We start from the raw sequence: 23145 nt of genomic DNA, 5'->3' as shown, positions 1-23145 counted from the left end.
TCATTCTTCCTAGAGCACATGAAACCAACATATATTGATGTAAAAACCAGAGGGTTTGCCAGCACGGCACCCTTGAAAGGCATGTTTATAACCATTGGAGCAACTTGCCTTCTGCAGTAAAAAAACCTTTAATTTAAGAGGCCCTGCTGAACACTGCGGCAAAAATCAGCTATATGTTGTTCACAGCAAACAAGCAGTGAGCCTCATTTGAGCCCAGAAATCAGACCAGTCAGCTGATAGGAGATTTCCAAATCATTGGGTTGACTTGACACACCTTATTGTAAAGAGCTGGAAAATCTCCATCTAGTTTACTAAAGGCCTGGACCCTGATTCAGGAAAGTTTTGGAGCATGGGCGGAACTCTAAGTATGTGCTCGCCTTCTATTAAAGACAATGTGATGTAAGCACGTGCCAGAGGCTGGATCCATTGAAATCAGTGGACATTAGGAGCCTGAATATCTTTAAGGACCTGGGCCTGAATGCTTTGCTGAATGGGGAAGGAATTACTTGTGCACTTAAAGTTAGGCATGTGCTTTACAGGCTTTGCTCAATCAGGGCTCTAAACCTTGTAACAATCTTGCATTAGACCCTGTGGGATGGATTAATGAGTCAATAGAATTTTTAACAATAATATTTATATAGTGATTTACAAACATTAACTAATTAATCTTTTGATCTCTTACTAAGTAGGTATTAGCACCTTGTGAAACAGAGGTACAGAGAGGTTTAAGGTAGGGGGGTAGGGAATTGAGTTTGTGCGCTGTGTTACTTCTTTATATTGGCTAAAGCCAGCCTGTATATATGTGTGTGTGTGTGTGTGTTTAACTGTAGACAGGTCAGGATTGTTAGTCGGATTTTCCTTGTTCTCCTGGAGTATTGTTGTTGGTCTTAAGGGTGGGGTGAACATCATCACCCCTTGACTGACTTTGGGAGGCAGCATGGGCTAGAGCTCAAGAGAGCTGTGTTCTGTTCCCAGCTCTACTACGGCTCTTCCTGGTGGCCTGGGCAAACCATTTCCCACTCTGTGCCTGTTCTCCCCCAGCCCCACTCTGTGTTTGCCTTGTCTAGTTAGAATATAAACTCTTAGGCCTAGATCCTCAAGGTATTAAGTGCCTAATTCCTCTCTATTGATTTCAAGGGGAATTAGGCACCTAAATAGCTTTCAGGATCTGGGCCTGAGTCTTGGCAAATCTCTTACTCTGTATAGCAACTAGCACAATGAGGCTTCATGGTCAGGTGGCCCCCTAAGCATGAATGAAATACAAGTAATAATAATGATGAGTCTTTATTACAAGATCTATTTTCTCCCAAGGTTTCTCAGGCCTTAAAGCAAAGACTAAACAAAGGTTTTAAACGCTCTGAATATTAAATCACTTCCAATCTTCATTAATCAGATTTCTAGTCATCCATACAGACTTCCGGGAACAACAATATAGACGAGGTGCTGATTTTTTTTAAATATAAAAAACATGCACTGAAAAATAAACTTTCAACCAACAACAATAATAATAATAGTCCTCTCCATCCTTTCAGGCCTTCTTCACACATCACTTCTGCCCTTGGCTGGTCAAGGGCCTGGCCCAAGATCATATAACAAGTCAGTGCCAAAGCAGGATTAAAGCACAGCTGCTCCTGACTGCTAGTCCTGTACTTAATCTTGCTGCCTCTTCCATCCCGAATGTCTCCCATTCTATTAGTTCACTCCCCATAATCTGCATTCAAGTTGCTCTGAAATGTAAGGGCCTCTTTGATTGTTGTGTCTTCACTGGTTGTCTTGCGCTAGTGCCAAATTAATCAATTAGCAAAGTCCCTCCATCTGTTAGCTGGACGGGCTTGGTGCATACGTTGCCCGCATGCCAGAGAAGGCACAAACCGTGGACACTTGTGGCTTTGTAGGCAGCAGCTTTCGCGGCTGTGAGAAAAGGGAGCTTGTCTGTAGCCAAGCCAGCAGGAGCTCTGCTGCACTTGTCTTTGCTGGCACTGGTGCGTTGCATTGAGTTTGGAAAAGCTGGTAGAAAATGCATGGGAAAGTGGTGCTGCTTCTGCACTTAGAATCGGAGAAATGTTGGGCTGGAAGGGACCGTGGAGGTGATCAAGCCCAGCAGTGAGGCAGGATCAAGTCAACCTAGATCATCCCTGACAGGTGTTTGTCTAGCCGGTTTTTACAAACCTCCAGTGATGGGGATTCCATGACCTCCCTTAGAAGCCTGTTCCAGAATTTAACTACCTTACCCTGAGAGTTAGAAAGTTTTTCCTGATATCTAACTTAAATCTCCCTTGCTGCAGGTTAAACCCATTATTTCTTGTCTGACCTTAACATTGAGGAAACATGGGGTAGGATGAATATAAGACCTTCCTTTTAGGATTAGTACTGTAGAAGCACCCTAGAGGCCCTAATCAAGGATCCTGGCCCCATTGTGTTAGGTGCTGGATGTACTCATAACAAAAAAGCCCCAAACAGTTTGCAGCCTAAAAGGGATGACAGATGGATACAACAGAGAGACAGGAGTAGCACAAGGTAACAATGAGACGATTGTGTCATGTAGCAAGCAACAGCCGCAGCATACAAACTACCTGAACGTTGTTCAGTCTTTGAACTATTAAAGGTGCCCGTCCCTGGCATTAGACAAACACAAATTCAAAGAGGACTGAGCTTATTAGCAAAGCCTTTGCCCCACATCAAGAATTAATCATGGTGCCTAGCTGCAACAAGTCTCTAATTGCTTAAATATAAATCCTTAAATTATCATGATTGTTACGTGCACTAGAGTAGTGCCTGGAGGTGCTGACTGAAGGCCTGGTGTGCTGGATGCTGTACAAAGACATAGTGAGAAACTGTCCCTGCCCTGAAGAACTGAGCTCATTCTGCTTTCTCAATGGTACAGTCCATCTCAAGCTGGGCAAATAGATCCTGAGACTGAAAACAAATAAGGGTTATCTTGTTAAGGCCCCCTTCAAAATAAAAGCCAGGCTTACAATAACAAATCAAGTGTCTGCAGTGTCCAGGCCTTGAGAGTGACCCTACAATAACAAAATGAGAGCGTGTATGACCAAGTCATCCCCAGAGTAACCTACAATAACAAATGAATGTGCACATGAGGCCAGCCTCCAGGAGTGACCCTCCAATAACAAACCAGTGCGTGCATAAACCCAGCTCCCAAGGTGACCCTACAATAACAAACCAGTGTGTGAATAAGCCAGGCCCCAAGAGTGACCCTTCAATAACAACCTCCCTTAGGCAATGCCAGACGCAGCCAGTAGGGGGAGCCAGAGGGAAGAGGCCAGCACCACTGCCAAGGGCTGCTCTGGCAGGGAGTGAGGGGGAGAAAGGCCTAGAGCATGTGTCAGCATAGGGATGGGGCATAGGGGAATATAGAGGGCACAGAGGACACCTGCCAGGCCCCCTCCAAACTGGGAGAAGGGGTACTGCTGGGTAGGATGCAGGCACCCGCTACTGGTGACATGGGGATGGAAAATGGGGAGGGGGAACACATAGTGCTAGGGGGAGTACAGGAGGTGTGGGGGGCACAGTGCTGGGGGGTGGGCATAGGGAATGTGTGAGGCACAGAATTCTGGGGCACACACTGCTGGGGGGCTATGTATAGGGGGCATAGAGCAGTGGGGGCACTACTGAGGGGGGAAATGTGGGAGCATAGAGTGCTGGGGGGATGAGGCATGGGAGTATGTGGGTGACAATGTTGGGGGACATGAGAGCATTGGGGGGACAAGTGTGGGGGTTCTTATGGGGTACCCAGAGTGCTGGGGGGCATAGGAGGCTGGGAGGGTCAGAACACTGGGGGGTTATGGTAGGGGCTCATGGGCTGCAGAGTACGGGAGGGGAGAGGGAGGCGCTGGAAGAGAACTGGGTACGTGGGACCCAGAGCTCTGAGTCATGCACTCACCCCCATGCTGGCAGAGTCACGGTTCTGGGGTATAAACGATGGACATGGTGCTACTGGGAGGGGAGAGTGGGGAAACAGCTCAGCTGCAGAGCCAGCTTCTTGCGCCTCCTCCCTCAACTTCTGGGGCACAATGACTGCCAACCACTGTCCTGGGGCCGCACCTACGATGACAGCCCAGTGTGCACCTAGCCGAGCCCCACCTCCTGGAGTGACCCTACAATAAACCAGCGTTGTTGTGTAGCCCCAGGAGGGATGCTACAATAATACCCTAAGGAGCAACCCTACAATAACAAACTAGAGAGTGCCCAGCCCGCTGAAGCAACCCTACAACAAACCAGGAAGCGCATGGCCCAGCCCCTTGGAGCAATCCTACAATAACAAACCAGTGAGCGCATGGCCCAGCCCCTCGGAGCGACCCGACAATAACAAACCAATGAGCGCATGGTCCAGCCCCTCGGAGCGACCCGACAATAACAAACCAATGAGCATATGGCCCAGCCCCTAGGAGCGACCCTACAATAACAAACCAATGAGCGTGTGGCCCAGCTCCTAGGAGCGACCCTGCAATAACAAACCAATGAACGCATGGCCCAGCCCCTCGGAGCGACCCGACAATAACAAACCAATGAGCGCATGGCCCAGCCCCAAGGAGCGACCCGACAATAACAAACCAATGAGCACGTGGCCCAGCCCCTAGGAGCGACCCTGCAATAACAAACCAATGAGCGCATGGCCCAGCCCCTCGGAGCAACCCTACAATAACAAACCAATGAGCGTGTGGCCCAGCCCCTAGGAGCGACCCTGCAATAACAAACCAATGAGCGCATGGCCCAGCCCCTCGGAGCGACCCGACAATAACAAACCAATGAGCGCATGGTCCAGCCCCTCGGAGCGACCCGACAATAACAAACCAATGAGCGCATAGTCCAGCCCCTCGGAGCGACCCGACAATAATAAACCAATGAGCGCATAGTCCAGCCCCTCGGAGCGACCCGACAATAACAAACCAATGAGCATGTGGCCCAGCCCCTAGGAGCGACCCTACAATAACAAACCAATGAGCGTGTGGCCCAGCTCCTAGGAGCGACCCTGCAATAACAAACCAATGAGTGCATGGCCCAGCCCCTCGGAGCGACCCGACAATAACAAACCAATGAGCGCATGGTCCAGCCCCTCGGAGCGACCCGACAATAACAAACCAATGAGCGCATGGTCCAGCCCCTCGGAGCGACCCGACAATAACAAACCAATGACCGCATAGTCCAGCCCCTCGGAGCGACCCGACAATAACAAACCAATGAGCGCATAGTCCAGCCCCTTGGAGCGACCCGACAATAACAAACCAATGAGCATGTGGCCCAGCCCCTAGGAGCGACCCTGCAATAACAAACCAATGAGCGTGTGGCCCAGCCCCTAGGAGCGACCCTACAATAACAAACCAATGAGCGTGTGGCCCAGCCCCTAGGAGCGACCCTGCAATAACAAACCAATGAGCGCGTGGCCCAGCCCCTCGGAGCGACCCGACAATAACAAACCAATGAGCGTGTGGCCCAGCCCCTGGGAGCGACCCGACAATAACAAACCAATGAGCGTGTGGCCCAGCCCCTGGGAGCAACCATACAACAACCAAGGCGTGTGCCTGCACCCCAGCTCTCAGGAGCACTGCACAATTACACCCCAACTTGTGGGGAGCCCAGTGGCCCTTAGCACAACAAAGGAGCGTGCGTGCGTGATGTGATCGCCACCTTGCCCCCTACCCTTTGCCCCGGGAAGCCCCCAGCAGCTTATTGCCCTGGGAGCAGCCCAGCCCAGCCACATTTCACAGCTGATGGATGATAATCCCCCCACCAGCCCCGGCGTGTGCAGCTGGGGCGAGGGCACGTTCCCGGCTAGCATGTGGAAACCCTCCAAAGCCCTTGGCAACAGGGAAGCCCCATGCCAGCCAGGGGAGGTGCGGGCAGCCTCAGGGCAGGGTCCTGCCAGGGGTCCCCCCCCCCCAAGCCGGCCAGGGAAGCAGCCACAGCTGTCCCCGCAGGGGAGCGACAGCCCCCCCTCCCCTCTCCGGGGGGACAGAGGCAGAGCTTGGCTGGGCGGATCGTGCGCAGGGTAAAGCCCCGGAGCCATGTGTCTCCAGTCAAGCGCCTCCCGGGGCTGGGCGCCCCGTTAGCCGGGCAGGTGAGTGCGGGGGGGGGGCAGCCCCGAGGGAATGGGGGGACCCCGGGAAGAGGGCCCACCGGGGAGGAAATCTGGGGGCACAGCAACCCCCTCCAGCTTCCCGTGGCACCCCCGGGGGCAAGATGCGGTAGCCACACTCCCGGGGCGGCGCGGGATGTGTGTGTGTGTGTGTGTGGGGGGGGGGGGTCTGGTTCACCCTATGCCCCCAGGAAGGGGGAGGTTAGCCGGGATCCCGCTATCTCGCTGGTCCCGGGAAGAGGAACTGCTGGTCCCGCTGGGGGGGGGGTCCCCTGGCCCCGCTCCAGGGGGGGGTTCCGGGAATTTGTGCTCCCATCGGGGGGGGGCATCTGGCCGTAGCTTCTCGCCCCCCCCCCGCATTGTGGGGGCGCTGCTCGGAGAGGAAGCCAAGTGGTTCCCCACGCCCTTCCTCTCCCCTCCCCGCCCCGCAGCTGCCTGGAAACTTTCCCCATTGTCCGTCCCCTGCACGGGGGCTGGGGGTGAGCTCGCTCTGCGGGCCTGGGCTGGGCTGGCTGGGGGGGATTCCCCAGCTCTGCGAGGCGCCAGAGCCCGCTGGGCGCATGGTGTTTGGAAAGAGGCCCCCTCCCGCAGCAGAGGGGGAAGGAACTGGCTGCAGGGCTGGTGCTGCAGGAATCTCCAGAACAAAGAAGCAGCAGCAGCAAGCAACGTGCTGCAGCGGCAGCTGCCTTTGCAATTTGCATCCACACTTCTGCTTGTTCGTTTCCCTTTCCCCCCCCCCCACCCCATCCTCCCTTCCCCCCCCACTTCTCCCGCATGTATTTCTCTCTCTCTCCTTCATCTCCGGGCCGATTCACACGTTTGCAGGGCTATTTTGCTGCACCTCTTGTTGCTGGTAATGGCTCTTTGTGTATTGGGGGCTGGAGGGCCGTGGGGTGATGTGTGTTTAAAAAAAAACAACGCCACCGTCCAGAGGTGGGTAGATAAACAGATCTGTGGCTATTATACACACACACACACACACGGGGTTGCAGGCAAACAAAGATCCGAAGTTAGCAGCGAAGCTGTTAAGAGGGAAAGCAGTTTGTAAAAGAGACTGAAAGTGAAGGGGTTATTAAACTTCTGCTCTCGCTCGTAACAGCAGCTCGGCTCTGTCAGGGTTGGGGTTTAAGGAGTCCCGCTTTGCCAAGTAAAACTCGACAGCGCGAAAGTTGGGGAGTGGATCTTCTCCATCAGTGGTGGGAATTTAAAGGGGTTCTGGTTTAAGCTATCAATATCGTAGACCAGTGTTTTAAATATACCTTTTTCCTGGAGGCAAAGTTGTTGTTGTTTTTTATTTTGGGGTTTGGAATACTTGCTTTAATTAAAACTTCAATGTTTAAGTGCTTGTTTTTGGAATGAAAATGACTTAGTGTTGGAGAATGGCACACCTTCATTTTTAATGTTGAGTTCTTAGCCTTACCATGTAAGTTATCTCGTTTTGGCACTTGATCTGGTGATGTGAGTGGGAGTGAAACTGATTTAGAGCTACACAATTACTACGGTTACAGTCTGTCGTTTTTTTTGTTTTTTGTTGTTTTTTTTGCTTCCTCCACCAGAAGACACCTTCCTGGCTCCTGTCTCTTTGAGATCCCCCCAATCTTAGTTAGAGAGAGAAGCTTTGCTATTGTATTGTCCTGGAGGCTTCAGCAACCTGGGAGATTCCAACTAAACTGTGCAAGCTTCCAAGTCACCGCTCCCCTCCCCCCCCAACCCCCCAAAAAGTGTGGTGGCATCCAGGATGATCCCGTCACAGAGGGTCTGTAAGAAAACGGAACTCAGAGTGTGGGAACGAAGCACCCCAAGAAGAGAGAAATTACTTGGGTGTAAAACCAGATGAACTGCAAAGAGGGTGGAACGGAGCTGGAAGGTTTGGCAGAGCAAAGAGACTGAACTAGTGGAGTGATCGTATATTTTTAGCTATAGATTTGTATTCCCCATTTTTAGTAAGGGGGAGAGGCCCCCCCCTTCACCAGTCCTTTGGCATCCTTCAATATTTAGGTCCAGCTTAAAAAAAAACCTGTCGCCCTGCATTGATCCCCCGGGTCAACAAGGAGCCATGAAGAAATTCCAGTCGTTGCTGCAGCTTAGGAATGAATCGGCAGGTGCCTACGGCTTCCCTGAAGGCGGCGAGATGCTGAGCGCCTGCGAAGGTGGTTTTCTGATCCTGGAGAAGAGCGATGTCTGTCTCGGAGTGGATGCTGCCAGCCAGGTGCCAAAGAAACGGAAGCGCTGCGGGCTCTGTGTCCCGTGTTTGAGGAAGGGGAATTGTGGTGCCTGCACCCACTGCGTGAACCGGAGGACCAGCCACCAGATCTGCAAAATGAGGAAGTGCGAGGCGCTCAAGAAGAAAAAATCGGTGCTTCTCAAAAAGGTGAGTGCCCGATTGGGCTGTTGAATGAGCTTGCGTGGCTGGTAATGGTGCATGAAGTCTGTGCTTTACACTCCCACTCCATGGGGATCTCTGAAAGCTTAGAAATACTCCAATTCCTGCATCTTCCTGGTTTGCCTAAGTGGGAGGATAACTGGTGGAACTTCATGGTGCAGGATAATATGGAGACAACTAGCAAAGATGCAACTCAGGAAACATATTAAAATAGGGCCCAACAGTTATGGGTGAGTTCTGCCTTCACACCTCCTGGGTGTGTTTTCTCCACTGCCCTGGCATTTGGTGGTCTCCTTGGTGCTCATGCAACCCTGATGACAATGACTATAGAGAGGGGAATTTGGCTTATTGACTGTAGTGGGGTCATAGGAACGTCAGTGAAAGCAGAATTTGGTCCTTGTGTGTGAAAAGCATGAGTAATTGTGGTATGTGGGGGAGAGGGGCAGGTGGGGAGAAATTGGGCTCCCCGGTCTGGGGTTTAAGGCTCCTTCCACATCACTTTGGGGGTGCTTTGAGCTCCTATAAACGCAGATTCTGTTGGCTCCTACTTTGGCCTCATCTTCTCCCCGTCTCCCCTCCAATCCCAAGCAGTATTCTCGGCCTTAGCCTATGTGAAGACAGCCTGGAGGGCAATTCCATGGCATACTGAGGGTGTGAAGGCACTGGCTCCTATTTCTGTCTCACACCTTCTGTGCAACCCCTGTGCAGGGCATCAGTGGTGTGGAGGACGTTATGTTGACTCCTTTTTCCCTGGGTGAATTTCTTCCTTGTTTGAACAGTGCCACCTGCAGGGAGGCTAGCTGGGATACAAATGGGAGAGGCTCTCTCAATCCTTATGCTTCAGGGCTCTAGCTGATCCTTGAGAAGGGTCAGGAAGAAATTCTCTTCTCTCTTTGATGGCAGAGCACTGCATGATTTGGTGCCATTATGGAGCATCTAGGACTTGCAGGACTTGTGAGACTGGATCAGACCCAATATCTGTCTAGTTCAGTAACCTGTCTCTCACAGTGGCTGGCGCCAGAAGCATCAGGAGAAGGTGCAGGAAACCTAATTCCTAGTACTTAGAAATTGGATTAAGACCAGGAGCCTCTGGCACTGGGGACAGGATACTGGATGAGATGGACCATTAGGATATTCTGGGGGTGGGGTGGAGTAGTGGAGTTCTCAGGGTATTTGCATGAAAAATGGGATCTTTATTTCTTTACCTGGGAAATCAGAGCTGTGCCTGCCAGCTCCTCTTTGATTTCTGTGGAATTGGTTGGGGTGTCATGTGCAGAGCTTATGATCTCAGGGGGGCCAGCTATAGCGAAGGCAAATGCACCTTTAAACAACAATCCTGTTTCCAAGCCCTGGCTGGGTAAGAAAGAACGCAGCAACGATCAGTCTGTGCCAATGCTCACAAAGGGAGTTTGCTCTTCTAGGAAGAGGTTGGAGGGGAAGATAACGTGGAAGTGTTTGGGCTGACATTTGGTGGTGGCACTCTTGTCTCTCAGTGTGCACATTATCTCCCGCTGCTCTTAAGTCACACTGGCTCACGACAGCAAAGAACATATTTGTCCAGCTTGGAGAGCTGCAGGGGGAGCGGGGCCTTTGGAAGCGGCAAGAGTCAGTTGTGCATCGCGGCTGGAGCTGGCTAGGAGAAGAGCCTTCTTCTGAGCACCGTATTGTAGTGATGTACACAGCTAGGGGGAGTTGTTTGAATCTGCAGCGCAAGGTTTTTGTAAGGAGAAATGAGCCCCTGTGAACCCTACTCTTATTATTTATTTAAATCGTGGTCCGGATTGGTATAGGTGTTGTGCTAAGGGCTGCACAGACCCATACGCAGACGGGGTTCCAGTCCCAAAGAAAGTCAAGATGCAACAGGTGAGTCTCACAAAAGGGAGGAGGAGCGAGTGTGATGGGAAAAGGAACGGAGAGGCTAGAAGTGTGTGCAGCTTGATGGTTGCAACTCACAAGAATTCCGGGTCAAATTAGCACCCGCTCCCCTTCTTGGGGAAAAGTTGCCCTGGCCTGCCTGCCTGCTTGGCTGTTCTTTTAATAAGGTGTCAAGCATCTGTCGCCTCTCTGTTGTATGAGGTTCTCAAACTTTGTCACAGTGTGGACCATCTCTTCATGTTGAACGTGGCTTGAGGATCCCTCCCCTCCTGTTTGCCGGTCCCCAGGCCCCACCTCCCTTCCTGTTTGTGATCACGAACCATCCCCATCTGCAGTGGTTGCTTACGTGGGAAAGGGTCATTAGGGTGGTAGGGTTCAGCACAGCAGTCGCTTCTTCGAATGCAGTTTCGCAGCTGGAATGCAAGTGGGGAGGCAGCACAGCGGAAGCGCTCTCCAGACCGTCGTCTGACAACCTTAGCGTTCTTCTTACTGTGGTGTGGGCTTGTTTGAAACCCAAACTACCCCAGCTAGAAGAAGAGCGCATCGATTCCACCATCTAGTCTGATCTCCTGCATGACACAAGCCAGAGAACTTCCCCAAATAATTCCTAGAGCTGATTGTTTAGATAAACACCCAATCTTGATTTTAAAAATGCCCGTGATGGAGAATCCACCATGACCCTTGGCAAATTGTTCCAATGGTTAATTAACCCTCACTGTCAACATTTTTTGCCTTACTTCCAGTCTGAATTTGTCTAGCTTCAACTTCCAGCCATTGGATCATGTTAGACTTTTCTCTGCTAGATTGAAGAGCCCAGTATGAAATGTTTGTTCCCCTGTAGATACTTTAGAGTGTAATCAAGTCACCCTTTAACCTTTTCTTTGTTAAGCTAAATAGATTGATACAATCCCAGATAAGGAGACCTTCCTTGGGGGGGAAAAGAGCTCACATGGGATGGACAATGTATGTCTCTCTTCCTGCAGCTCTGATCCTGCATACAACTCCACCTAGGAAAACCAAAGAAACCTGCTTCATTCTGTAGAACAAGATCCTATCAATAAAGCATCTCTGAGTGAAAGCTATAAAACAAGACTTGCAGCATTATGTTGGACAGGGATTACAAATTTCTGGTTTTACCGGCTGGGGTGGTTGCTACATTCTGGTGAAAAATGTTGCTCATGTAATTCTTAAAGAGACAGAGAGATCGGGAAGTAGCAGCAAATTCCTTTCCCCTTTGGAGCATACCAAGTTGAAATACTTCTCTTTGCTGTCTGCCACTCAACAGGCTGCTTTGCCCTATGCGGGCTGCGTTTTAGCTGTTTGTACGAAGACTTGATCTATGCACAGTTTCATCACTGGTAAAACTATGTCAGAGGTGTGATTTTTTCTGTTTGTTTTTAAACCAATATATTTATTCTGGTTCAACCCCTCGTGTGGATACCATTACACCAGTATCAAGATGCCTTATATTCGTGCTGGATAAAAATCAATGATTTTTTTAAAAGGATTTATTTAAAATTTAAATTAAATAGGTTTATTTTTAAAAAAGAAATGTATTACATTTGAAAATATGGCAATCTGTGCTTATTTTAAAGAAGCCCAAGATGGGGAGAGCTCAGTCTAAATCTTCAAAAGTGGCTAATGATTTTGAGGAGGTGTCCAAATTGAGGGGCACTTAACGGCTTGATTTTTCAGAATGTGCCATTCACTCACCCTCTGAAAATCAGACCCCTTTAAGGTGTTGTCTCAAATTGGACACCCCCAAAATCACTAGTCGCTTAAGAAATGTCAGGTTAGTGTTTGGGGAGACCCAGAACTATTGATTCAAGCTGACATGATAAGTTAGTGTTATATGGCATGAAAATAAAGACATAACTTGTGAGTTTTTGTTTGTTTGTTTGGTTCACATCCCCGGGCTTTCACTTGAAATTACTGGGAAAGGGTATGGAAAGATGCCATTAAAAATGATCTTGGCATATCTCCTAAAAGTGCAGGAAATGTGAAAATATAACAGACTTGGTTATTTTTGGTTAGATGTTAGCTTTCCCATCATCTTTAAATTAAACTTTCCGGGAATGGAATGCTTTGGGTCTACAACTCTTTAGATTTCCAAGGGGAAGCTTAGATATTGCTGCTGTCCTGTTAACCAGCTTCACTGCTAAACGATGTTGCTCCTCCGGATGTCCTGCTTGTTAGAATCCTGATGCTTCAGGGCATCCGCTAGCTATTAGGGGTCAGGAGACAACTTTCCCTGGGGAAATGTTATCTCAGACCTGCCTCCTGCAGGGTTTCGCTCACCTTGTTCTGAATCATTCAGTGCTGGCTATCGTCTGTGTTGGGGTATTGTGCTAGATTGACCACCGCTCTGATCCAGGTATGTCACTTCCTATAGGCCTGATTCTGCAACCTTCACTCATGCAAGCTGTTGCATTGAGAGGTCACTAGGGCAACTTGCCCAAGGTAGGGACTACTCCACATGACTGAGAGTGGCAGACTTAGGCTCCTTTTTCTGAATGGTCTCGTGTCTGTGTTTCAAGAGATCTCTCTGTCTTTAGCCTGAAAACAGACTTGCTTTGCTTTTAAATGGCTGCACCTACTGGCCCAGCTGTCTGTGTCAGTGCAACGATGAGGCCCCTTGGGATATCGGTGTGGAAAGTCGCTTTCTGACCGGATCAAATAGGGATGTATTAGTGCCATTGGACAAGGCACCAGTAAGACCTCCTCTGGAATACTGTGTGCGATTCCGCTCACCTGTGTTGAAAAAAAGACTAAATCAGACTGGTAGAGGTGGAGAGTGGGGTTGGGATGGTCAGTTGAATGGAGAGTCATGAGAGGTGACTGAAAGAACTTGGCTTGTTTAGCCTAGCAAAGCAATGACTGCCAGAGGATATGATTGCCCTCTATAAATACATTAGGAGGGTAAACACAAGGGAACAGAAAGAGCTCTCCAAATTAGAGGACAATGGAGGCTCATGAACAAACATAGGCTAGAAGTTAGAAGGTTTCTAACTATAGGAGGAGTGAGATTCTGGCCCAGCTACCAATAGCAGGAGTGGGGGCAAACTACCTAACTAGCTTGAAGATGGAACTTGCTAAATTTATGAATGGGACCGAATGATGGCATTGCCTGTGATAGCCAGGGGCTGGACTCAGTGACCCGGGATGTCCCTTCTACTCTTATGTCGCTATGTGTCACGCGGTTTTAAGAACAGACCGTGTGCAATTATGACTCCTGTCTCAATGTTGAAGTTCTTATTTTATTGTTGGCTGCCGGGTGGGGAATCTTGCCCTACCTTAGACACCTGGGGAGGAGGAATAGAACATTTCAGGGCGTGGGGTTTTAGACTTCTTGATTGTTCAGAGAATATCCATTCTGCATATGCACCCGGATACCATTTCTCCCTGTGAATTATTTACCTGCTCTCACTCTCATTTCACGTTCTTCTCTCTCTCTTTCTCAAATGTCTCCAGCGGAAGACGAATGCTTTCCAGCGGCACAGTGGCACTTGTAACTAACTCCCGCACGGTCGGGTTTTCCGCACCATGCTGGCAGCAGCGTGAAACTGACTAAGAACAATCGCGTTTGCGGTTCATGTCCCAGCACCCCTGCTGGGGGAGGGCTCAGGTGGGGTTATGCTGGAGGAAGATGGGATTCTGCTACTAGAGGGCTGGGGTGGGGTGGGGAGAGGAGCTGCTGTATTGGCAGAGGTTGGAATCCCGCTGTTCTGCACCAATCTTAATTTCTGGGTCTTTATGCAGGGTGGATATTCCTAGGGATGGATTGATCTTGAATGATCAATGAGAGAGAAACTCAGAGGATTTAGGATGGGGGCAGCGGTGTGAAAAATAACTGCTTCTGGGCATTATAAACTCTTTGACTGCTCATTCTAGGGTCTGTTGTGCAGGAGGTCAGATTAGATTGTGGTCCCTTCTGGCTTTGAAATAGATGGGCTACATTTTCAAAAGGGATTAGTGAATTTTTAAGGTGCCGAACTTCAGACCCCTTAAAGGAGCCTGTTTCCCATGAACTGCTGGGCTCCTGCCCTCTGCACCCCAGGCCTCTTTAATGTGTCCTATGGAGGCCCCCAAAGCCGCTCTTGCAAATCTTGGCCAGTTAATCCATGGAAGATTAGAATCTGGCTGTGGCGGGTTTAAAATATATAACTAAAACCCTGGCAAAAACCAAACTTACCTACGGCTGGGCATGTCATTTGAAGTAAAGGCTGCACCCTTTAATCCATTCCACAGCTCTGAACAGCAGTTTGACCAAACCCCATCTGCAGTGACGGTCTGCACTGACGTGTAATCTCTGCTCAGGGAATGCAGGGTTTAGACATGTTACGTAAATTTCACTAATGAAAGTTTCTCTGGGCCTGGGGAAATTGATGGCATAGTGATTCTGCCATAGCTGTTCTGGAATAACTCCCCCATGTGGACGTTCTCTTCCAAAATAAATTGACTTTTTAATCTGGATTAGTTACTCTGCTTTGGAAATGGACGAGCTATTCTGGAATTCCAGAATAGAGCGTCCCACATTTGAATAGCTATAGCAGAATAGTTATTCCACTACAGCTATGGCTGGCAATTCCCCTGTAGACAAAGCCTGAGTTAAGAGCCTCGCTGGACCCCAAATGTCCCCTGCCCAGGGCCAGTGTGGAAAAGCTCTGTTTGCACCCCAACTTTTGAGTTTTTCCCCTCCCTCTGGCTTTAGCGCATTTTGCCTGCCACGCGCCGTAAGATGGAGTAGGGAGAGCAGGGGCAGCAGCAGCTGGAGCAGCGACGTGATGTGGCCATGGGAAAAGCTGATCCACCGGCGCGGTTACCAGTGTGGTTTAGTTATGTGGAAGGTGGGGGCGGCTGCCTCTCATTCCACCTTTTCTGTGCCTGCCAGCCTGTCAGAAACCTTTCCTAGTGTGGGATTGTGTGGGAGCTCTGCGTCTCTTAGGCAGACACTGCTGGGCTTGTGTTCTCTAGCTTTATAATCCAGAACATGCTGCCTGTGTTGACTGGCGGGTGACTTCCTGTCAGTTAATGACTAATTTTCTAGTTTCTATCAAGTTGCTCAGCTGGGTGAAGAGAATCAGCATTCGTGGAAGAGCTGGGTGCTGTGGCTGATCAACTCATAACAAGACGGTGAAAGGGTAACCGCTTATTTCTTTGGGCGTTATTTCATTACTTAGGTTTGGTGCCGGGGCTGAATGTTGGTGGGGGCGGGCCGTGCTTGTCACCTGTTACGTTAGGGATTTGGAAGGAGCAGCCAGTCCAATAACTGGCGCTCAATGTGGTTTGGTCCTGAGAGGAGATGTGATTTGCCTGAGGTCGGTGGGAGAGCTGGGAATAAGACCCAGGTCTCCCGATTCCTGGTCTGGGGCTAGATGCATTGGGCTGTGCAACCCTAGAGTGAAAGGAACATTGAAACACAAATAAAATCCCTTGGTGGTAATACAGACGTGATCCCAACCTTTACACAAGTGCAAGATGAGGAGGACATATTGGCCTTTTTAAGAAATAGCATATTTTTTCTATATTTAAGCCATGAAAAGGCTTCCAAGCAGCCTCAGATAAATTCCCCACGTTCTTCCAGTCTAAATAGCCCACTCTTCCTCGGAGGGCACGACTGTGGTTGTGGCTCCCATGGGAACATCTGGAATCATACCCTGAGGCGCTTCAGAAGGCAATGTCTACATTGGGTTTTGGGGCCCATGGGAGCAAGCCTGCCAGCCCGAGTCAAGAAACTCGGGTAGCAGGGCTCACGCTAGAGCTATAAAAACAGCTGCGTAGCTAAAAACAGCATGCTGGGTCAGACCAATGGTTCATCTAGCCGGGTATCCTGTCTGCCAACAGTGGCCAATGCCAGGTGCTTCAGAGGGAATGAACAGAACAGGGCAATCATTGAGTGATCCATCACCTGGCATCCAGTCCCAGCATCTGGCAGTCAGAGGTTTAGAGACACCTGGAGCATGTGTTTGCATCCCTGACCATCTTGGCTAAAAGCCATGGATGGACCTGTCCTCCATGAACTCATCTAGTTCTTTTTTGAACCCAGTTATACTTTTGGCCTTCACGACTTTCCCTCAGCAATGAGTTCCACAGGTTGACTGTGTGCTGTGTTAAGTACTTCCTTTTGTTTTAAATCTGCTGCCTGTTAATTTAATTGAGTGACCCCTTATTCTTGTGTTATGTGAAGGGGTAAATTACACTTACTTTCCCCACACCACTCATGATTTTGTAGACCTGTGTCATTCTCTCCTGGAGTCGTCTCCTATCCAAGCTGAACAGTCCCGGTCTTTTTTAATTTCTCCTCATAAGCTCAAGGGCTGCTTACACAGCTGTCTTTAGGGAAATAGCGTGAACCCTGCAAGCCTGAGTCTGTTGGCCCCGGGCTGGGAGTCTTCCTCCAAAAGGCACTGTAAGCATACAAGGACAGTGGGGAGATGTCCAGGAACTGCCTGGCTGTAGTGCCTAGCTGGCGGCTCATCCCCGCTACAGGCTGCCGGGCACTTCCCTGATTCTCCAGTGCACAAACTTCTCAGAATGACGCTTGGAGCATAGTTTTGCTTATTGCCATCCGACGATATATATCACTTAGCCTGGAGGCAATTGCTTGGCTATTGGAAGAGGAATTCTCTTCCTGTCAGTCCCGCACACTCTTCCCCCCACCCCCCTTACTCCAGCCCCTGGAGTAGGTGGGGGAAGGGCAGAGGTGCTCATGAAACAGAATGCAGATGGAAGGATTTAAACTTCTCTGGCTGTGATGCTGCTTGGCTGGGCTCCTCTCCTGAGCTTGTGCTCCAGAGAATGTCCAGCATCGGGGCTTCCCCCGACCTTGTACATTTCCTAATGCGATAAGATCTGCCAGTGTGACCTCTAGCCCTGTATCAGGGCCTAGATTCTGGCAGGAGATGGACTCTGATCCAGGAGGTGTGCTCCATCTCCTGGCTTGGCAGACGTGGCTTTGCGCTTCATGGGAGTCTAGACTCCTTGGGGTCAATTCCCAACTCTGCTGTTGATACAGCAAGTCACAGCAATTCCCCATGCCTCAGTTTCCCCCGCTGCAAAAGTCGCGGTGGGTGGGTAGTAGTGATGTTTACCCACTTTTGTAAAGAACTCTTTGGGTAGAGATGGTCAAATATGTGTCTGCAAAGTGCCTTTCACCCACGTAGTAGGAAACCAGCTCCCCACTCCAGGCAATGTCTAGCTGGATGGAAGGATGGAAGATGAAACCGTGGCTAGGCTGCAGGACTGGGAGTCGGCAGACCTGGGTTCTAGTCCCAGCTCTGCCACTGACCTATTGGGGGATTGAAGAAGAGTCACTACTTGTTTCCCTTGCCACCCATCCTGTGTGTGTTTTAGCTGTTTAGTTTGTAAGCTCTGTGGGGCAGGGAGTCTCACTCTATATGTACAGTGCCCAGCACAGTGGGGCCCTGCTCTAGGTTTTGGGGACCTCTACCATAATACAGCTAACAAGGCCAGACAAAAAGCTGCTGCTATTTAGCACAGGGTCTTATTAGTTCTGTGTTCTTTGTTTTTTTACCCTTGGACTAGGGTTCATTGACCTCATGGAAGAATGGGGGCTTGGAGGAGAAGAGAGTTGAAACACCGTGGAGCTGGTCTATTTTTGGGCTAGGCTCTGGGGATTAGTCCACAAAACTTGACCCATCTTCATCTGCCTCTCACTGATTTGACTCTTGTGGCACCTTAGAGACTAACAAATTTATTAGAGCATAAGCTTTCGTGAGCATCTGATGAAGTGAGCTGTAGCTCACAAAAGCTTATGCTCAAATAAATTTGTTAGTCTCTAAGGTGCCACAAGTACTCCTTTTCTTTTTGCGAATACAGACTAACACGGCTGCTACTCTGAAACCTGATTTGACTCTGAGATTCTGATCTCCCATTTGCACTGCTGTAACTCCAGAGTTGCTCTGTTGACGTAAGTGGAGTGACTCTGGATTAAAGCCAGTGCTTGAGGCCTTGTCTATGCTACGGGTCCTACGGCACCAGAGCTATGTGGCTGTAGGGCTGTAGTGTAGATGCTTCCTACGGTAAAGGGACCGTTGCTGTTGGAACTCAAACAGGCGAAGTGTAGACCAGGCCTGAGAGCAGAACCTGACCTTTATCTCCAAGGCCAGGCTCGTTTCTCGCATTGTTGGGGGTGACTTGGTTCTTCTGAGGAGCAGAATTAGCTTCTCCCTTGGGCATGGTTGATTCTCTTGGACTGCAGAAAAGGCCAGTGTGTCTGTCATGCTCCAGATGGATTCCCCTGGCATCGGGTGTTGGCTTACGAGCTCCAGGCTAAAGCGGGAGAGTGGATTTCCGTAAGTGAGTAACACCTGTGACTCCTTTTCTCCTGCCTCTCCCTTAGGAACCCAGCAGGTCAGCTCCTGCTGTGTATATTCCAGGCCCTGTGTAATTACCTGGCCCGGGAGACAGGTGTGGGATTTCACAAATCATTAGAGGCGCTTGCAGCAGAGTGGATTTTGCAATTGAAAGAGCCTGTCACAAGCCCCTCCTCCTGGCTCCACTTGCAGAGCTGTGAGCGAGCAGTGGGGTTTGCTTCAGTGCCCTGGGTGTAATCATCCAGGTATCTAGGAAGGGGTTAGCTGTGGAGGTGAATCAGGAGATGCCTAGGTCCGTGCCCGCTGTCTCTGCTTTGCTGCCCCAAGGAGTCTTGCTTTGATGGGGGGGGCGGGGCGGTGTTTGTGATTAGTTGATTGGCTGATGGATGACGCTGGCTACCGAGCTGAGTTTGGGTCTGCTGAAGACCGGTTGGGCCTGGTGTCCAGTGGTGCTGAGCACCCTCAGCCTTCATTGGCCCCCCTTGGAGCGGGGGGCACTCGGACATTGGGTCTGTCCTTTGGCAACGTAGAACTGCTACTGACTGTGTCTGCACCCTCAGGCAAGTGCTGTCCCTTCTGTTCCTCCATTTCTCTCTGGGCTGGGGGGGAAGGGGAATGGTGCTTCATGAAGCTCCTTGAGATCCTCAGATGGGAGGTGCTCTAAGGTTGCTAAGTGTAGCTCCTCGTAACCACAAGTAGCCTTGTGTAGTAGGCAAATGCAGGATGGGAAGAGTGGTGTTGCTCTTCCAACTTCCAAGGACAAACATAGCCCTGGGAGAATCTCTGATTCCCGAGGAGTCCTGGGTGAACCACAGCTCGTTCCACAAATGTAGTCGTTTTAGTCCATCCATGAGCAGCCATTTTTTTAACCCTTTTTTCTTTTAATAGCTGGATTTGTGGGTTACTGTTGACAGATGGGTTCTGTGGGGCTGGTTCAGCCTGTGGGTCCCTCCTTCAGCTTGGAGCAGACTGGGGGGAAGTGGGAATGGGGTTGCTATCTGGATCCACTAACGGTGTGCCCTGCCGGGACTGCTGCAGCTCTTCCAAGGCCACAGTGGCAAAGCAGCTCTGTGGCTTCTTCCTTCCTTGAACCTCCTGGTTGACTTAGGTTGGGGAGGGCAGGGAATGGGCCCCTTCTCAGGCCTGGACTGAATGCAAGCTGACTGCATTTAGGGCTTTCCCTCTGCTGGGGGATGCGAGCTGTGTGTGTGTCCCGGATTCTGCTCAGAATGAACCCGGAGTGAGTAAGGCTGTTTCGGTGAGCGGGAGAGTGGAACTCCCTAGATGGTCTGCACCGGGTAGACCTCTGTTCCACCTGCACTGATCTGATTGTATTCTATATAGGCAGGCTTGGCAGAATTCGATTTTTATTTTTCTCTAACTTTGATGGGTAAGATCAATGCTTATTTTTAGCAGTTGTTTTGTTCATAGTTGTACGAGATGATGCATTTTTAACAAATTTTATCCATTTAAATGTTCACAGTTGCAGGATGTTATGCGGGGGGGGAGGTCAGACCGTACGGAGAGAGAACAAGAATTATTTAAGAAGGGTAGAGACTGAGATTCAAAAAGTTACAGCTTTATAACTGTAAAATCACAAATTGTCAATATCACGTGACCAGATATACAAAGTAAATATCCTTAAATCAAACTCTCAGAAGAATGCTGCTTGAGAACACACAGAATTTTACAGATAGGTCAGTAATTATTATCGATGGGAATAATTTTTTATTAGTTTGTGTGCGTGTACAGTGAAATAGACATTTACCAATAAAAATCAAACCCCTCCAAGCGTGTACTTCAGTTTTCAAACCACACTCCTCACTGTAGTATCTGAGTGCCGTCCAATAGTACCTTTAACAACATGGTAAACAGCTGTCACATGTTGTTTGTTCTCATCCTTTCTCCAGAGGGAGGTGTGTGGGAAGTGGACTGCCAAGTTTTGGTAGTGTTTTTTTATTTTTTATTTGTTAAATAAATATACCTGTTGCTCTGTGTTTCTGTTAGAGAGGGCAAAGTCAAAAAAATGCACTTGGCGCTTCGAGCGGAAAGTGGTGAGGTTTGGGATGGTCCTTAGGCTGTGTCTCTGCTACGGTGCTGTTGTAGTATATACACCTCCTATATGGACGGAGGGGGTTTGCCATCACAGTTGTTAAACCACCTCCACGAGGGGTGGTAGCTAGGTGGTGGGAAGAATACTTCCGTCGACCTGGCTGTGTTTGCACTGGGGTCATAGGCACTGACTTTTACTGGCACCGGTGGGTGCTCGACCCCCCTCGGCCCTGCCCCGACTCCACCCCCCGCCCCCCCCCCGCTCCCATTCTAACCCCTTGCCCAAAGTCCCCGCCCCAGCTCTGCCCCCTTCCGCCACTATTCCAACCCCTTCCCCAAATCCCCGCCCCGGCCCCACCTCCTCCCCTGAGCGGGCCACGTTCCCGCTCCTTCCCCGTCCCTCCCGGAAATTGCTACAGCTGTTTGGCGGGGGCAAGCGCTGGGAGGCAGGCGCAGGAGGAGGCGGGGCCGGGCGGGGAGCTTGGCTGCCGGTGGGTGCAGAGCACCCATTCATTTTTCCCCGTGGGTGTTCCAGCCCCGGAGCACCCACAGAATCAGCACCTATGCTGGGGGTAGCTTGGTTGCAGTCAGTTATGGGGGGAGTTCACTCCACAGCCTCGGACCACCCCGGAGAAGGTTCCATCTCCCGCACGGGGACGAGCTTTATTCTTATTGTTGAGGATTCCATTGTACCGGAGGAGCGGAGTTGTCAACCACGGTCCTGCAGCGCTAACCGGTCTGTTCACGGCCTGGGCCCAGGGTGGGGAGCGCTTTGAAGATAAGGACTGAGCCCAGTTGAAAGGGGATAGCCTGACTTCCACTGTATTGTTTCCCCTCTAGTTCTGCTTCTGGCAGTCGCAGGAATGGGGGGAATAGGAAAGTTGCAATGCAACATCTCCCATTTCCCAAGGCGCAGGAACCGATGCATGGGGCCACTTGGCCGCTCTACTGAGAAACCACAACCTTTCCTGCTGCTGGCGGCCTGTGCCCAAAGTCCCCAGCGGAGGGGAATTAGCTGTAGAACACGTTCTGCCCACACCCGTCCCTGTCTGATTTACTGTACGGAGGAGGTGGTTGAGCAGCATGAACCTGGCTGACGAGCACGGAGACTGAGGAGGGAGTCTCTCAGGGGGCCTTCGAGGTCACCAATAAATCTTTGAGTCAGTCCTTTCATCAGCAGTTGTGGTGAAGCTCGGAGGCGGAGTGCCGCTGGTGGGAGAGCCCTACTGATGTGGATAGCTCTGAGTCACAAATGGTGGCAAGGGTAAGTTTCTTGCCATCAAAGGTAGCCCCTGCCCCTGCGCTGCAAGAGAGTTATTCAGTTGGTAGATGGGCCATCAACCTCAGAATTTAGGTTCCTAAATCCTACTGGCGTCAATGGGAGTTAGGTGCCTAAATACTTTTGTGGATCTGGGCCCAGGGTGTTTTCCCCTTAAATAGGGTGTGAGAGTACCACTGTCACTAAAGTTCACAATGTTTTATCTTTCTCGACCACCCTGTCATCCGTAAAGATCCCGAAGGGCTTTTCTGGAATCACTTCATGCCCCGCTAAAATGCAGCTCTTTGCAGGCTGGGATGCAGCCGCTGTCTACAACAGCACACAGCAAGGCACTGGGAGAGGGTGTGAAGAAGAATACTGTATCCATTTGAAACTGCAAGCTGGAAGGGGGCTCTAGACAGGCAGGAGTGTGGACCCGATCAAGGACTCAGTTAATGATGGGAGTGGTAGCTACGATTTTCTAGCACTTTGTATTCTGAAAGCCCTTTACAAACTTAATCCTTGCAATGAGTGAGAACGAGTCTCCATTTTACAGGTGGTGAAATGACTGGCCCAAGAGCTAGGATTGTAAGCCAGGGTTCCCTGCTCCCCATCTTGTGCTCCATCCACTAGGCCACGCTGCCTCTGGGTATAACTTCCCTGCGCTCTTGTGACAAGTGCCACCAGACCTTTAAAGCACACAAGTGGTCGTGGCTTGGGATCACCTCTGAAAAGTGGCACCTCCTACATCTTGGGGCATCTGGCCCAGTTCTTGAACCAGCCAGGCCTGTCTTTGCTTAGCCTATGAGCTTTAGCCACCAGAGGGGGAATGGCTGCGCGCCACAGCTGGAGCTATGAAGTTTGAGCTGTTTAATGGCTTACGTGACTCGATGAGTTCTGAGCTGCTCAGAATTGGAAGCGGTTTTGTGGATGTGCGGGAATCTAGCCGCCTGGTTAGGTCCTTGCGCTCTCATCGAGAACAGCATTTTGCCTCCTCTCCTGAGTCACAGGCATGAGTTACAGAGCCGCGGTCAGTTACAACAATACCATGCCAATGCTTCTGTATCCCTCTCGCCATCCTTCTCTGGGCATGGTGAGGAGGAGAGAAAGAGCTACTGGGGAAGCTATAGGTCGGAAGGCTTCATAT

At 50.3% G+C, this 23145-nt stretch overlaps 1 protein-coding gene across 3 annotated transcripts in view; it reads left to right on the top strand.

Moving 5' to 3' along the window:
* The first annotated feature begins 5953 nt into the window (after nt 1–5953).
* TET3 (tet methylcytosine dioxygenase 3) overlaps nt 5954–23145 on the top strand; it is a 161964-nt gene continuing 144772 nt past the window's right edge. Inside the window, exons 1-2 of one of the 3 annotated variants that reach the window (XM_043503189.1) lie at nt 5954–6076; nt 7654–8465. In XM_043503189.1, the coding sequence (XP_043359124.1) occupies nt 8151–8465 (315 nt within the window). In that variant the 5' untranslated portion in view covers nt 5954–6076; nt 7654–8150. Of the gene's footprint in view, nt 6077–7138; nt 8466–23145 lie in introns of those variants that run through there. The other 2 variants (XM_043503188.1, XM_038384727.2) reach the window with 2 other exon arrangements.

This window comes from Dermochelys coriacea, chromosome 26, assembly GCF_009764565.3.
Source record: "Dermochelys coriacea isolate rDerCor1 chromosome 26, rDerCor1.pri.v4, whole genome shotgun sequence".
Classification (NCBI taxonomy): domain Eukaryota; kingdom Metazoa; phylum Chordata; order Testudines; family Dermochelyidae; genus Dermochelys; species Dermochelys coriacea.
The sequence above is the reverse complement of the archived record's forward strand: the minus strand, read 5'-3'. Positions and strand labels throughout refer to the sequence as shown.